Source organism: Eptatretus burgeri, chromosome 1, assembly GCF_056783735.1.
Source record: "Eptatretus burgeri isolate ZD-2024b chromosome 1, Ebu_testis_v1, whole genome shotgun sequence".
In the NCBI taxonomy this organism is placed as follows: Eukaryota; Metazoa; Chordata; class Myxini; order Myxiniformes; family Myxinidae; genus Eptatretus; species Eptatretus burgeri.
In genome coordinates, this window is record NC_140961.1 from 65,789,318 (window position 1) to 65,806,373 (window position 17,056).

The window sequence follows — 17,056 nt, forward strand, 5'->3', positions numbered from 1 at the left end:
ACTGGATTTTAGGAGGATGTCAGAGAGATCAAGCTGCGGTGCATCGTTTGGGAATGTCAAGATCTCGGACCTTGATTTTGCAGATGATGCAGTCATCTTTGCGGAGACTTTAGACATCCTCTTGGGGGCCCTCGAGGTGCTGAATGAGGAGTCGGAGCCGTTGGGATTACGGGTTTCTTGGGTCAAAACTAAGATCCAGGCTTTCGGTGACATCTTGGATGCTGCTGTGCTGTCTGTGTCTGTTTGTGGTGAGGATGTTGAGGTCATGGAGAGATTCACTTACCTTGGTAGTGGTATTCATGTCTCTTCTGGCTGTGAATCAGAGGTCAATAGACGTCTGGGTCGGGCCTGGGGAGTCATGGATTCACTGGATCATGGGGTGTGGCGCTGCCGGTACCTGTGCGGGAGGACGAAAGTCCGAGTCTTCAGGTCCTTGGTACTTCCAGTCTTGCTCTATGGATGTGAGACTTGGACTCTGACCAAGGATCTGAGACGGAGACTTAATTCCTTTGGTACTGGGTCTCTTCGGAGAATCCTTGGCTATCGCTGGTCGGATTTTGTGTCCAATGAGCGGTTGCTGAGAGAGACTCGGATGAGATTTGTTACCTGCATAGTCCGTGAGCGTCAGTTGCGGCTGTATGGACATGTGGCTCGTTTTCCTGACGCTGATCCTGCTCACCAGATTCTCTCAGCGGGGGAGTCTCGTGAGTGGAGGAGGCCAGTGGGCCTCGTGGTTGCAGCAGGTTGACCATCATCTCAAGGAGATGGGGATGGGCCTGGCATCTGCCTGGGGGATGGCCAGAGGGAGGCCCCTGCAGTACCGGCAGAAAGTGGACGTAGCGACGCGCTGTTCTGGCAGATGCCCCCATACCTGACCTGACCTGACTTGAACACTGCATTGAAGTATATACTCCAACAAGACTGTTTAGGAGATAAGATGCTTTAAGATATCGAGGCTCTATTGATCACCCTAGAACACAGCATCGATCGACATCGGACATCGCCATATCGACGGCCTCTTTTTCACGCCGAGACTGCCTCCTCTCACATGCCATGCCCACTTCCGAGGGTATCATAATTCATGAACTCTATAGTTATAATTTGTTCTCCATTCCAGTTGAGCTGATCTCTTCTTAGCCCCTACAATGAGCAGTCTTTGTCTATGCCCAATCTGTCCATCCTTTTTCTTTTCTTTCTTCTTATGTCCCTGTTATTTTATCATTCTGCATGTTGTCGGTGCATATCTGTTGGTATTTCGTTTTGTGTTCTTATTTGTCTGTTTTAAAATTGTTGGGGCTGTATTTGTTGCCATTTCGGTTTCATGTGTGACGTGTTCTATTTGCACCTGTCTTTGGAAACATTTGTGGGGTGGGTTAGGGATAGCTTTTTTTGGCTTGCTGTCTTCTTCTTTGCATACAAATTGGATTCTGTAGTCTGTCAAACTTTTCACCCACTCAGCAAATCCTGCAGTTGTCACTCTGTGCACTTGGTTGAGTTCAATCAGGCCGCCACCTACTTTTCGTCCTGGAACGTACATTCTCGGGAATCATTGATTTTGAGGATCGTGAGGAGTTTTCTTGTTTTGATATCTAGTTTATCGATTTTCAGTTGTCGCCAGTTTATTATAATGTAGCTTTACTGGAATACTACTTGTACTGCTAGTAGGTTCATGGCTTTGATTTTGTTTCCCGTGAAAAGGTATGTTTTCAGCATCAGTCTCGTTCGATGTTGGTATTCTTTGGCAATTGTTTTGCATATTTGTTTGTGACATACTTGTTGGCCCTCTTCTACTCCGAGGTATTCGTAAGATGCTTGTTGTCTCATTCCTATATTATTATCCACCATTGGACTTGGTCCGAAATGGGGGCCTATGGATTTGGTTTCAATTTTCATGTACCTGTATGCGTGTGTGAGTGTGTGCATCCATAACCATATCTCGGACATGTATGGACCGATTTTATTCGTACTTGGCACAAAACCAACACATGATGGTATACATATGCACATCATTTTTTTATTTTTCGACATCAGATCAAGATGGCCGACTGTTGGCCATTTTAGTTGCAAATAAACCTTAAGTAGAACACGTCCTCAACCGTTTCTCGGACAAGCATTTACCGATATTGTTCAAACTTGGCACACAGATAACGAATGATGGCTTACATAAGCACGTCATATTGGTTTGAAATCGGATCCAAAGATGACTGTCTGGCAGCCATTTTGTCAATTAAATGTGTCCCCAACAATTTCTCAGAAATGCACAGTCCATTTTTGTTCAAACGTGACAAAACCATCGTACATGATGGCATACACATGCCTCTCACTTTATTTTGTGGTCTGATCAAAGATGGCTGACTGGTGGAGTGTCGGCATATTTTAGTTGTACATAAATATGGGATAGCCCTTTAACTCCATACAGCAAAATTACAAAAAACAATGGGGGCGATGATATTTTATGTCTTTTTTAATTGTTTTATCAAGGTAGATTTTTATGTTGTCTGTTTTTGTTGGTCTACTTTGTCTGAATATGCACTTGGCACACTTAGCTAAGCCAAATTCCATTTGAATGTCATCGGAGCACTGCTTCACTAATTTCAGCTGTTTTGCCAATTTTTCATTGTTCGGGACAAACACTTTAAAATTATCCATGTAAATCCTGTCCATGTAGATGTCATTTTTATTGTCTCTTTGGATTTTCTTTTTATTGGATGTTAGGGCGTATCCATGTCCTTGCTCATTAATGAGGTTTATCAGTGGATCAAGGACGAGGGAAATTAGGAGGGGTAAAGAAAGTAGGAGGGGTGAAAGGGTGTGTGTGTGTGTGTGTGTGTGTGTGTGTGTGTGTGTGTGTGTGTGTGTGTGTGTGTGTGTGTGTGTGTGTGTGTGTGTGTGTGTGTGTGTGTGTGTGTGTGTGTGTGTGTGTGTGTGTTATAAATATATATAAAGCATATTTTCCTCTGCGTGGTTATGTAAGAATGTGGACATATAAGAATGTGAACAGAGGTTATGTTTTCACCCCTGTCTGTCTGTCTGTGAGCAGGATATCTCAAAAGTTGTGGATGGATTCGGACGAAATTTGCTGGAAAGGTTAGGTTTATGACCAGGAAGAATTGATTCGCTTTTGTTGAAGATCTGCATTCGAATCCGGATCCGAGAATTTTTTAATGTCTTCAGTGATTCTTCACCATTGAGAGATGAGGCCAAAAACGAAACGTAGCCTGATTTTTCAAAGAGTTGTGGATGGATTATGACAAAACTTGGTGGATGAGTTGGTTAGATGACAAGAACAAGCCAATTAGATTTTGGTTCAGGTCAGTATATCCGGCCTATGAGTGGGATACAAAACATAAACTGTCCAGCCTTGCAGAAGTATGTGATCTACCGAGTGCCAATCTCGTTTTGAAGTGTTTTTGTGTTTGTCTTACTTCTTGGACTATTGTTGCAAAATGTTCTAATAATTTTTTAATTGCCCAGTTATGTGAAGGAAAATCTTATTTTAGGAAATTGTTTGATTTCACTTGTGTATAATTTAATTTTGGAGGATGATGGCAAGTGATGGGGATAATCAAATTTATTTTCTTCCTGGAAGAAAACATTCATATTTGCTGTGGATTACACTGCCATGATGCATACCACTTGCCAAGCATATTGTTTGACAACAATACATTTGTGCAAGATAGTAAAATAGATCTGGAATTGAATCAAAAATATTGGAGTGAGTTTGAAAAATAAGTCGTCCAAAACCTTGTTGTGTTGGAGGCCATCTGTATTCCTGCAAAAATAAGATGTATATTAATTTTGTACTTGAAATCATATTGTGTTGCAAACACTTTGCACAATGGCAGAACTTATTTATCATATTTTGTATGAACTACCTCTACATGCCAATGGAAAATTATGGCCAAATCATGGAAATAGAGCTCAATATATGAGGGTTAGTCGATAAATGATTCCACTTCTCATTCCAGTGACACACGCGTGATTGTATGCATGCCTATCTCCAACCAGAAATGCAAGTTGGCACCCCTGCATTGTGTGCTCATTGGGTGATAATCTGTGGCTGCAGGTTGGCAATTCTGTACCATGTGACCAAGATGGCGGCACCGTTAGAAAGATTTTCACATGAGGAACAATGAGTATGCAGTTATCTATTTTCTATGGGCAGGTGTGAGTGTCATTGAAATTTACAGAAAAATGAGTCTGAAGCAAGGGGCATTATGCCTAGACCAAAGAAACTTGTACAGGTGGATAGAAAAGCTTTGCACAGGCAAACAACATGTGCGTGATGATCTGCTTCCTGGGAGGCCATGTCTGCACAGAACATTGCCTATATGTGGACGAACCTATCTGTAGGGGTGGACACGTGAATAACATGACATTGCCAATTTGAAATTGGCTTCAACCATGGTACCATGCACACGATTGTTCAGGTCAATTTTCGAAAGGCATCATGCAGGTGGGTGTCCTATGTAGCTTCCAAGAGGATGTCAAGAAGGCTTTTTGAGTGTGGCTATACACCAAACCTACATATTTCTACACTGCATGCATCACAATGCATCTCCCCTCGGTGATTATGTATATGTTGAAAAATGTCCAGCAGTATTATATCTGTGGGATCAATAAAGAGATGTAGAAAACTAAGTGGTATAATGTATTGATCCACGCTCATGTATACATTTTCATTCGTGCCTGATGGATGCTCCCTCTGCCCTCTTTAGGATATTACAGTCCCCATATTGGCCCTTATTCATCGTTTCCCCCTGGAATTAACCCCGAGAGTCCTCGCCACGGTGCACCTGCTCCGCGGACCACACAGCCAGTGCTACAGCATCAAAGCAGTGTGCAGACTATGTCAGAGCCCATAGAACTGGTCTGCCCTCACTGCCAACGGCCAGTTGTCACACATGTCAACTACATACCTGGCACACTCAGTGTGGTCATGTGTGTGCTCTGCTGCATCTTTGGGTATGTGTCTCTCTGTGTCTGTATCTGTTATTCCTGGCTTGCATGCACCAATAATTTCAAATACTTTGTGTATTAAGGATGATTGAAAGGAAGGGAAAAAAATTCCTTGCTATTTGATTTGAACATTAAACAATCACTGCAATACACAAAAGCACCCTCGTACTTGTAAGTTAGGATTGAGAACGTGTTCTTGTACACCACCCCTTCCCAATTCCATGTCCAGGCGATGCATGACATCATCGCCGGGCACCGAAGGAAGGGAGTACTCGGTTTTTACTCCGTTTGTTTGTTTGTTTTCTTTCTTGTTTGTCCGGGTCATATCTCGGCCATCCTTTGAGCTCAGAAGTTGAAATTTTGGGACAAAAATGAAGATGTGCTTTGGCAAAAAAAACCCCTGCATTTTATATTTTTTGATGAATTAATTGATTAATTACTTGATTATAATCGATTTATCAATAACTTATTTATTTTCTTTCTCATCCTGGCACTATCTCAAGCACCTTTTGAGCTATGAAGCTGATATTTGGACATGGCAGTGAACAACTGATTTGGCTATAAAGGGTATTTTTGATTTATTAATTAATGAATTAATTATTCATTTTTCAATAAATTAATTTTCAAAAAGTTAGATTCGGAGGAAACTGTGGTAGTTTTGGGATGCGATTAGCCAATTGTTTAAGAAATTAATTATTTTACGATTATTATTTAATTATTTCAATTATGCAATTAATTAATCATTATACACCACTCCCTCCCAATTCTGTCTCCATGTGTTGCATGACAAGTAAGTATCATTTGTACACATTCACCTCAGAAGGATGTCAGGTCAGGCCAGATTAGATCTGTGACCTGCTACAGGTACCATGTAAACCTGTTCTAACCTGTCCCATGGTCGGGTTGTCGGTGACTGAACCGCCTCCCCCAACAGGTTTCCTGGTGAAGAGGGTGTGTGGATATGGACACCCAGCAGGATTAAAACCAGCCTGTGAAAGGGCGGCGGAACTCTTTGTGAGCCAACGGCCATCCATTTCTAGTGCCCAACTGTGTCCATGGACGCCCTCCTGCAGTTGGGTTACTTCTTTGGGGGGAGTTTGGTGGCAGGATTTGCATTCCGGCCACTGTAAAGCCTTTCATTCTGCAAAACATTCCAAAAGCATTAAAAAAAAATCTGAAAACCCACTCCGTGGGAGTAACTCCTGTGCAGCTTCCCTTCGCAGGGCAGCTCACAGGATGACAAGATTGGGGCAAAGCCTCCGGGAGCCCCACTCTTTGATGACAGGAGGAAAAACACGGGGTAGCCTTCCCGGGCTAGATTGCAGTAGTGTGTGTCGGGGTCGTGGCTGAGGTGTCGTCCACCAGACGGCAGTCTCCATGGGTTAACCTGAAGTGGTCCCTCCGGGTGGGTGCCTGGAATGTCCTATCTCGAAGAGAAGATGATCAACTGTATCTTATCATCTGAGCTCAAGCGTTTGAACATCAGTATTGCAGCACTCTGAAGTTCGGACACTGGATAGTGGAGAGATCAAGGAGGGTGGTTACATGTACGATTGGTCTGGTCACTCTGATGGTTACCATGCCCAAGGAGTTGCTGTAGCTGTGTCCAAGAAGCTGACTCCAATGATAAATAAGGTAACACAAGTCAATGAGCGTATTATGAGACGATGGATTCATCACTCATTGGGTGTCATTTCTCTAGTTTCTGCAAAAGCTCCGACTAAGACGAGTGATCTCACCATGAACGATGCATTCTACGCCATGCTCAAGTCTGTGGTTGTTCAGTGCCCCAGGTGAGATACTCTTCTCGTCTTGTGGGATTTCAATGCATCGACTGGAATTGATGGGGATGGTTATGAGACGTGTGTTGGTCCTCATGGGTCTGGAACTGTGAACCAGAATAGCACCAAGTTCCTTGATTTTGCAAGAAGTCATGGACTTAGGGTGGCTGAATCATGGTTTCAGCACCGACAGGCTCATCGATAGACTTGGGATTCCAAACTTGGTGGCGTGACAAAGGAGATTGACCATGTGCTCGTTGATGGTCGCTGGAGAATGATCCAGAACTGCAGTGTCTACCGGAGTGCTCAGTTCCTCAATAACGACCACAGGCTTGTTGTAGCAATGCTGAAGTTGCAGCTTAGATCCAGAAGAATGGAACCATCCTTGCCGATGCTGGATGTAGGCAAGGATGAGAGGGTATCTGAGGAGTTTGCGAACAGGCTGAGTGGGGATTTGGGGGATCTGGGTGCCTTTGGGAATCCTGAAGAGTTGTTGAGTGCCTTCAAGCCCACCATCCTTGATGTTGCTGGTGGATGTCTTGGAACTTACCATAGAGCAAAGAAGAATTTTGTCTCAAAGGACAATGGATATCATTGGCCAGAGTCACAGGGCCAGGCTTATTAGCAGAGCTGAGCTGTTCAGGGAGTTGAGGCAAAAAAACTGTATATGTGCTGAGGGTGGACAAGGAGGTCTATGTGTGAGGAATCTGTGAGTGGGTAGAGCATCACCTGTGATCAAAGGATTCTCGCCCTGCTTACATGGGAATTCATGCATTGCGTTCCTCCAAGTCCATCCCTCGATGTACTGCAGTTTGAGCAGAGGGTGGTAGGCTCTTGACAAAGTAGTCTGAAGTAAAGGTCCGCTGGGCCGATTACCTTGAGTGGCTGAAACAGGCGGATCCACAAGCTATTGAGTTGGATGTCAGGGCTGCTACTATACCTGTTGCTGACCCTTCGATCAACTGAGATCCATCTTCGTTTGTGGAAACACAGACTGAAGTGAACCAGTTGAAAAGGGGTGAAGCTCCTGGGATTTGTGGCATCCATGCTGAACTTCTCAAGGCTGGTGGAAATGTTGGACTCATGTCATTGCATGCAGTTCTGTACAGGCGTCATCCCAACTGACTGGAAGAGGGGCCTTGTTGTCTCTCTCTCGCTCTCTCACTCTCTCGCTCTGTAAGGATGATCGCCAGAACTGCAACAACTACTGAGAGGTGACGTTGTTCTCAGTGCCAGGCAAGGTCTTTGCTTGGATAATTCTTGATATGGTTCGCCACCATCTGCTTGAGCACCAGCACAAAGAGCAGTCATGCTTTACACCAAAGAAGTCAATTATTGACCGGATCATTGCCCTTCGGGTCCTCACTGAACACAGACGAGAGTTTTGGCATGGGCTGCTTGCAGCCTATGCAGATCTTTGCAAAGCATTTGATTCAGTGATTCTGGATGCCCTCTGGAGAATTCTTGGTCTTCGTGGGGTGCCACCAAAACTGATCAATCTGATGTCTGAACTCTACTCTGGAACTGAGAATGCTGTGTGATGTGGTGACACCATCTCCGACTGATTTCCAGTTGTTACTGGAGTTCTTCAGGGGTGTGTATGACCCCCAACACTTTTTAGTGCTTGTATGGACTGGATTCTGGGGAGGATATTAGAGAGATGAAACTGCTGTGAATGGGAATGTCAAGATCTCTGACATTGATTTCGCAAATTATGTGGTCATATTTTCGAAGACTCTGGATATCCTTTTGGGTGCCCTCTAGGTGCTGAATGGGGAGTTGGAGCTACTGTGTATATGGGTTTCCTCGGTCAAAACTAAGATCCAGGCTTTCATTGACATCTTGGATGCTGCTCTCTTGTCTGTACTTGTTTGTGGTGAGGATGTTGAGGTCTTGGAGAGATTCACTTACCTTGGCAATGATATTCATGTCTCTGCTGCCTGTGAGCCCGAGGTCAATAGACATCTGGGTTGGGTCTGGGGAGTCATGGATTCATGCATTCACTGGATCATGGGGTGTGGTGCTGTCGCTACCTGTGCAGGAGGATGAACGTCCGAGTCTTCATGTCCTTGATGCTTCAGCTCTATGGATGTGAAAATTGGACTCTGACCAGGGATTTGAGATGTCGACTTGATTCCTTTGGTGCCAGGTCTCTTCGGAGAATCCTTGGCTATCGCTGGTCGGACTTTGAGTCCAATGAGCGGTTGCTGGGAGAGACTCAAATGAGATTTGTTACCTGCATAGTCCGTGAGTGTCAGCTGCAACTGTATGGACATGTGGCTCGTTTTCCTGATCCTGATCCTGCTCACCAGATTCTCTCAGCAAGGGCGCCTCATGAGTGGAGGAGGCCATTGGGCCGACTTTGTGCCTTGTGGTTGATCAGATTGATCAGCATCTCAAAGAGATGGGGATGGGCCCAACATCTGCCTGGGGATGGCGAGACAAAGGCCCTTGGAGTACCGGTGGAAAGTGGACTCGGTGACGCGCTGCTCCGGTGCATGTTCCCTTACGTGACCTGACCTGACCTCAGAAGTGCAGTTGTACACATTCATCTCAGAGGTGCGCTGGTCCCTCCCAATTCCGTCTCCATGTGGTGCAAGGCAGGATCGCTGTGTTCTGAAGGTGTCCTGGCAACGTTGTGCACTGGAGGATTTGTTATTTATTTATTTGGCACAGGGGCAGTGTACTTTGAATGTACCTCTACCGTATTTTCTGGTGTATAAACCACACTTTTTTATCAGCAAAAAAGGTAAAAGTGCGGTTAATTACATGGGTCTAGAAAAAAATATCAGTCTTAAAAACAATCAATGCTGAATTTCAATTGTATTCCAAATGAACACTTCTTGTATTTTTTTAGCAGTCAGAATATTCTCAATTCCACCATTTAAATTTTGAAAATCGGTTCAGGTTAAAAGTTTTTGTGCATTGTTTTATTAACTGTGTGCAGAAATTAAAGCCACGCTCAGAAACGTCCGGAGACACCCGGAGTTTTGGTGTGTGGAGTATATAGACCCTTGCCACTCTGAAAACACCATTAAACACAAAAGAAGAAGAAGAACACCTGTTCTCACATCAAAAGAAGAACAATTCACAATAGCTGGAGTCTAATAATGGAGCACCCACCTTAAATGAGCTTGCGCGCAATGTGATGATCAACACTACTGGTCACGAGAAGGACCCGTCATGCTCGCCTACATTGCAGACGGTGGCAACCTTCCCACGTATATCATCTTGAAGAGGAAAACAATGCCCAAAGACAAGTTTCCAGCCAGCGTCATTGTTTGAGGGATAAACAAGGTACTGGTCCAGGACTGTGTGCGCACGATCTGGAGCCATAGGCCAGATGGCGCTCTTTCCCGACGAAGGAGCATGCTCGTCCTGGATGCGTTCAGTTGTCACAAGACTGACGACACCAAAGCGCTTCTCCATCGTACCAACACCAATCTCATCATCATCCCAGGTGGGGTCCATCAACAAGCCATTCAAGGATGGGCTACGCCGCTGCTGGTATGACTGAATAATGAGTGGGGAGAAGACCTATACCAAGAGCTGGAGAATGAGAAAGGTCGACCCTCCGATGATCGTCAAGGTGTTGGAGGAGATACTGTCAGACATCATCAAGTGAGCATTTCTCAAATGCTGCATTTCCAACAACATGGACGGCACAGTGTACAACATCATTTGGGAGGAGGAGGCTGCAAATGATGGTGACAGCGACGTGGACAGTGACAGGAACTTGCTCTACCCTGATTCGGACAAGGTGCTACGTGCCGTCTTTGAGGAAAACATTGACAAGGATTTCCTCGGGTTTAGCTGAAAATCTTCGTCAAACCCAAACGGCCCTTTTCAGAACCAATAATCCACAAGAAATGTGTATGATACCGGTCTGAATCCCTTTTCTTCCTTTTTTCTAGGAACAAAAATAATCCTCTTTATAATATGAAAAAAATAAGAAAAATAAAATAAAAACTTCTTGGTCTCTTCTCCTCTCTCTTCAACTTCTTGAAAATGAGAATAAAACTGTTAGACGAAATTAACCGGACGTGGGAGTAGGCATGTTGATAACTCCCTCACTTTGTTCCATACAAAGTTAATGTACAAATGTATTTAGCTCTAGATCAGAAAATAAAATGATCAACACATTCATTTATTTTGAGGGTGAAAAACATGGGTGCGGTTAATACATGGCTGTGGTTTATACACCGGAAAATATGGCACTTGTTTCCATTTATTTTGAGGGTGAAAAACATGGGTGCGGTTAATACATGGCTGTGGTTTATACACCGGAAAATATGGCACTTGTTTCCATTTATTTTGTTATCCTGAGTAAAGAAAAAGAACTTTATTTCACCAAGTATAATTGAAACACAAGGAATGTATCTTGGTTTTGGTCACACCTCTAATCACATTAAATCATACACCTCAGAAAAGTCAACCACAATACATCAGATGATAAAACTGAATTCAAAATAAACTCAGGCTACACCAACAACAAAACAATCACTTAATACATCACAAGCACAACAGAATGTCAAATATTGACAAAATTAAAATATTACAATCCCTCGTGCTCACCCTCCTCTCCCCCCACAAAAAATAATAATAAAAATAATAAAATGTTAGCAGAAAAAGAAGACTGCTGTTTATGTGCTAATGGAGTTGAACAGGGCAATAACTGTTGAGGGAAAATCTATTCCGAAAGCGATTTGTCCGACACCTAAGTGACCTGTATCGTCTTCCAGATGGCAAAAGCTGAAACAGGACATTATCCTGATGTGAGGCATCAGAGACTCTCCTCTGCAATCTATTCACAGTACGCTCTGTGCATATTGAAGCCAAAGAAGGCAACACACATCCAACTATCCTCCCAGCAGTGCGCACAACCCTCTGGAGCCGAAGCTTCTGTTGCTGGGTGCAGCTACCATACCACACACACACACACACACACACACACACACACACACACACACACACACACACACACACACACGTCAAAACACTTTCTATAATGGCCTGATAAAACTGGGTGAGAATCTCTCTGCGGAGGCCAAACAGATTTAGCTGCCGCAAGAAGTTGAGGCGTTGCTGAGCTTTCCTAATAATATGTGTTGTGGTCCCACTTTAAAGTACTGGTAATGGTGGTACTTGGAAGCTTAAAGCAGTGAACAATTTCAATAACTTCACTATTGATGGTAAGAGGGTCAACTGAGCTTTTCGTCCTACGAAAGTCAACAACCATCTCCTTAGTCTTTTCAGTATTCAGCTCGAGTTTGTTGTGTTTTCACCATGACACAAACAAACACTACACCATCTGGCTCATCAGAATTCACGATAATACCCTCGATGGTCGTGTCGTCGGAAAACTTCACGAACTGCACAGACTCATGATGAGACAACCAATCATTGGTGAAAAGGGAACAGAGAAGAGGTGACAGCATGCACCCTTGTGGTGCACCAGTATTCAAGACAATAGTCTTGGCCAACTCATTGTTAAATTTTACTGTTTGTGATTGGTTAAGGAGAAAATCCAAAATCCAGCAGCAAATTTAGGGAGGAAGGCCAAGGGACTGGATCTTACAACAACAAAAAAATCTAAGGGACAATGGTATGAAAAGCAGAACTATAATCAATAAAAAGAATACGAGCATAACGGTTTGAAAATTCTCGATGCTGAAGAACAAAATGAAGAATGAAGGCAACAGCATCATCAAGCAAACGATTTTCCCAATAGGTAAACTTAAAAAGATCAAGCCAGCAGGTGGTGATCGACTTAAAGTGCTTGAGAACCAAATGCTCAAACACCTTCATCACCACTGAGGTGAGAGTCATGGGCCTATAAAATTATTGTTGAGCGTTGTTTGTCATTTTCGATTTCTCAAAAACAGGGATAATAATAGAAGATTTACAACAGAGGCATGATAGACTGTTGCAAACAACTGTTGAAAATACAAGCAAAAACAGAGGAGAGCTGTCGTGAACAATGCTTAAGAGTTGCAGTAGAAACACCTTCAGGACCAGCTGCTTCTCTGATATTCTGTTTCATGAAAAGATGCCTCACTTCAACTTCCTCCACAGTAAAAGGCTGAGGAAGCGGTGAATCAACAACCGGGAAAGAAACTGTAACGGGCGCAGTATTCTGGCGATCAAAGCGATTGAAGAACTCGTTCAACTTGTTGGAAAACTTGGGGTCTTCAACATTTGTGACACGATTCTTCTCCTTATGAAGAGAAATATTCCGAAGAATTGGCCAAACAGCTCGAGCTTTATTAGTTAAGAACTGGTTCTCCAGCTTCTGTCTATACTCTGATTTTGCCCTGCGAACCTCCCTCTGCACATTATATTTAGCTTTCTTGTACATAACTCGAACGCTGCTCTTGTGTGCTGCTTCCTTTAATTTCAGCTTTGGCCAAAGATCACCTGTAAACCATCGTTTGTCATTTGCCCACAATTTGATCTTTTTGGTTGGGATGCAGAGGTCTTTGCAAAAATGAACAGATAACATGACTACATCAGTGTACTCATGCAAGTGAACACAGGCACCAGCAAAAGAGGCCCAATCGGTACAAACAAAGCAAGCTTGTAATTGTTGAAAGGAATCCTGGTCCCATCGTTTAACGATGCAAATCTGCGGTTTCGCAGTTTTAAGCTTCTGCCAGTAAGACGGTATCAGGTATATCATGCAGTGATCAGAAGAGCCGAGCGGGGATTATTAAATTAAATTGATGGACGAGATTATTAAACTCAAATGTCTTGCATTAGCTAAGCACATTTCTTTAAGAAAACAAGGAAATCGAACACAGGTGGAGGCCACTCAGCCCATCATGCCTGCACAAACACCATAGTAATTTATCCACACAAGATCCAAGGAAGAAAATGCAAAAAAAAAAAAATTAATGAAATAATTTTTTGTTAGTGCTGTTTTTTTGTGGTGTTTTTTTTTTTTTTTTTAGTTTTTGTCATTTTTGTATTTTTTTTTCCTCTTCCCCTCAGCGGAGGGGGCATGGGCTTGATTAAAAACACACAACATCAACCACACAACCTCCCTTGACAAGACCCCCACCAACAGCACTCCATACACAATCACCCATCAATGCTCAACTACCTAAAGGTCTTATCAACATCCTCATACCCCTCTATCTCCATAACATCAATGCTCAACTACCTAAAGGTCTTAACAACATCCTCATACCCCTCTATCTCCATAACATAACATAACATAACATAAGTACCTATCTAATTCTAATTTAAACGTATCTACTTTTTCTGCTGCCACTACCTTTCCAGGGAGACCATTCCATGCATTAACTACTCTCTGAGTAAAAGACCCCTACCTTACTACCGTCTTAACTCTCCTCTTCTTTACTCTCAGGCTATGGCCGCTGGTTCTATCACTGTCCACTCTGTTGAATAATTAATCTTCACTTATTTTATCTATACCTTTCATTATCTTAAACATCTCCATCATATCTCCTCGTGACCGCCTTCTTTCTCGTGTATAAAGCCCTGTCTCCTTCAGCCGCTCCTCATAGTTGAGTCTAGGTAGGTCCGGAATCAATCCAGTAGCCTTGCGCTGAACCTTCTCTTTGGCATCTATGTCCTTCCTGAGTTGTGGTGACCAAAACTGTACACAATATTCTAGATATGTGGCCCTCACTAAATTCCTGTACAATGTTAACACCACCTCTTTTGATTTATAATTGATCCCTCTCCGAATACAGCTTAAAACCCGATTTGCTCTACTTGTAGCTACCTGACACTGTGTTACCTGCTTACCTCCCATATCTATTACCACCCCCAGATTCTTCTCCTATGTGACACGCTCCAAAATTACCCCTTGCATCCTGTAATCATTGTTCATTGTTCAGGCAGCTATATACCACACTGAAGGCAGATGAATGCTTCAACTCCAATGGGACAAGTGTGTGTCCAAATCTGGAAAATACCTTTAAGTATTGCATTTGTCATTTTTGTAATATCATGTGGAAGGGGGAGCTATCCGCAGCTAAACTGTGACCTAAGTGTAGTATGGTCCGATTGCCATGTAACAGGGACCTGTCAGAGTAAGTCATTTGTTGCACGTGATGCTGTGGATGCAGCGTATGTAATTTATAGACAGGGTAGACATTAATTATTTATGTTCATGTAAAAACCTCTTGTAGGCGGGGATAGGTGAGGCCTTCCCATCGTTGAGGCACATAGGCTGATTAGGATCTCCGGCCAGTGTGCGCCAGCAATGGCGGCGCAGTGGGCTGTAGAGGCTAGAAGAAAATATGGACGTTTGTTGCTGCAGGTCGTCATATTGGGAATCCACCAACGGTCATCTAAGACTGCTGTTTCCATGAGCAGGTGTTCTGGTACTTCCGATGTTGTGAATAAATGGGATAAGTAAGTTAATTACTCATATAAAGCATTCAGATGTTAAGGAAGATGAATAATTAATGAAGGAAGATGGATATTTTGCATAAACTGATGCAAAGGATAAATTATTTGGAGGAATTGATGCTCTCATTCAAAGAACCCCCTGAAAAAATGGAAAAACTGTCAAAAAAACTTTTGTTATTGTTGTTTGTTAAACTTTCAAAATCCAGGCTTTCCGCACACTTCCACTCTTTTGTTCTTTTCTGCCATTTCTAGTGTCGGGGCTCGAACCCTGTACCTTGCATTACAATACTTCGGTTTGGAGAGACACAATCAGCAAAATTTAATGGCCTAATCACAGCAAAGACAATGTACCTTCACACACACACACATGCAAGCACGCATGCACACACACAAGATGTCAAGAACAGATCTAATATGGAATAGGCAAAGCCTAGAAGCGAACGTAGAATTCTTCTTACATTCGCTTCTTAAATACATCAAATTAAACAGTCTCATTGATATGAAAAAATAAATATTACCTTAACATTACCTTCACAACAACAACTACACTGCCTAGAACAGGATCTCATCTGCAAAAAATAAATATTACCTCAACATTACCTTCACAACGACAACTACACCGTCTAGAACAGGATCTCATCCAAAAAAATTAATATTACCTCAACATTATACCTCAACATTACCTTCACAACAACAACTACACCATCGAGAACAGGATCTCATCTGAAAAAAAAAAAATCCTCAACATTACCTTAACAACGACAACTACACCGCCTAGAACAGGATCTCATCTAAAAAATATTAATATTACCTCAACATTAGACCTCAACATTACCTTCACAACAACAACTACACCACCTAGAACAGGATCTCATCTAAAAAATATTAATATTACCTCAACATTAGACCTCAACATTACCTTCACAACAACAACTACACCGCCTAGAACAGGATCTCATCTAAAAAATATTAATATTACCTCAACATTACCTGCACAACGACAACTACACCGCCTAGAACAGGATCTCATCTAAAAAATATTAATATTACCTCAACATTACCTTCACAACAACAACTACACCACCTAGAACAGGATCTCATCTAAAAAATATTAATATTACCTCAACATTAGACCTCAACATTACCTTCACAACAACAACTACACCGCCTAGAACAGGATCTCATCTAAAAAATATTAATATTACCTCAACATTACCTGCACAACGACAACTACACCGCCTAGAACAGGATCTCATCTAAAAAATATTAATATTACCTCAACATTACCTTCACAACAACAACTACACTGCCAAGAACAGGATCTCATCTGAAAAAAAAAAATCCTCAACATTACCTTCACAACGACAACTACACCGGCTAGAACAGGATCTCAACTAAAAAAAATAAATACCAGAAGCAAACGTCGTATTCTTCTTACATTCGCTTCTGACTTTACCTATAACTTGTTCACAACTGTATACGCAATTTCCGGTTACTTCGGCCTGGATTCGGGATCAGCGATCAAATAATGTAAATCACGATTAAAAATTATTTTTTGATGATGCGGGAGATATCTTTATTAAAATCAGTGGAGGAAATATACACCATGTCTGATATTATTTGGGTCTTTCATGTCTCCGACGATGCCTTTATCTCCCGGCATGCATCATTCCCTATGACAAAAACCGGAAACAAAAAAAAACCAGAAGCAAAAAAAAAAACGGAAGCAAAAGGGTCATAGCCTTTTGTTGTTTCCTATTCTCTCATGTGCACGCATTAAGTATGAAGCTCACTGCGTTCGCTATAATTTTCTTTTATTCATCAATCAATCAACCCAACATAAGAATCACATAAACCACACCAAACAAAAGAATCACTGGAACAAATGAATTAAAAGAACTTACAATTAAACTCACAATTCAACTAACAATTAA

At 42.5% G+C, this 17,056-nt stretch overlaps 1 protein-coding gene across 2 annotated transcripts in view; it reads left to right on the forward strand.

Moving 5' to 3' along the window:
* LOC147034631 (cell death-inducing p53-target protein 1-like) overlaps positions 1-17,056 on the forward strand; it is a 72,029-nt gene that overhangs the window by 38,477 nt on the left and 16,496 nt on the right. For both annotated transcript variants that reach the window (XM_085886524.1, XM_085886533.1), the window contains exon 7: positions 4,719-4,965. In XM_085886524.1, the coding sequence (XP_085742650.1) occupies positions 4,719-4,965 (247 nt within the window). The remainder of the gene's footprint in view (positions 1-4,718; positions 4,966-17,056) is intronic.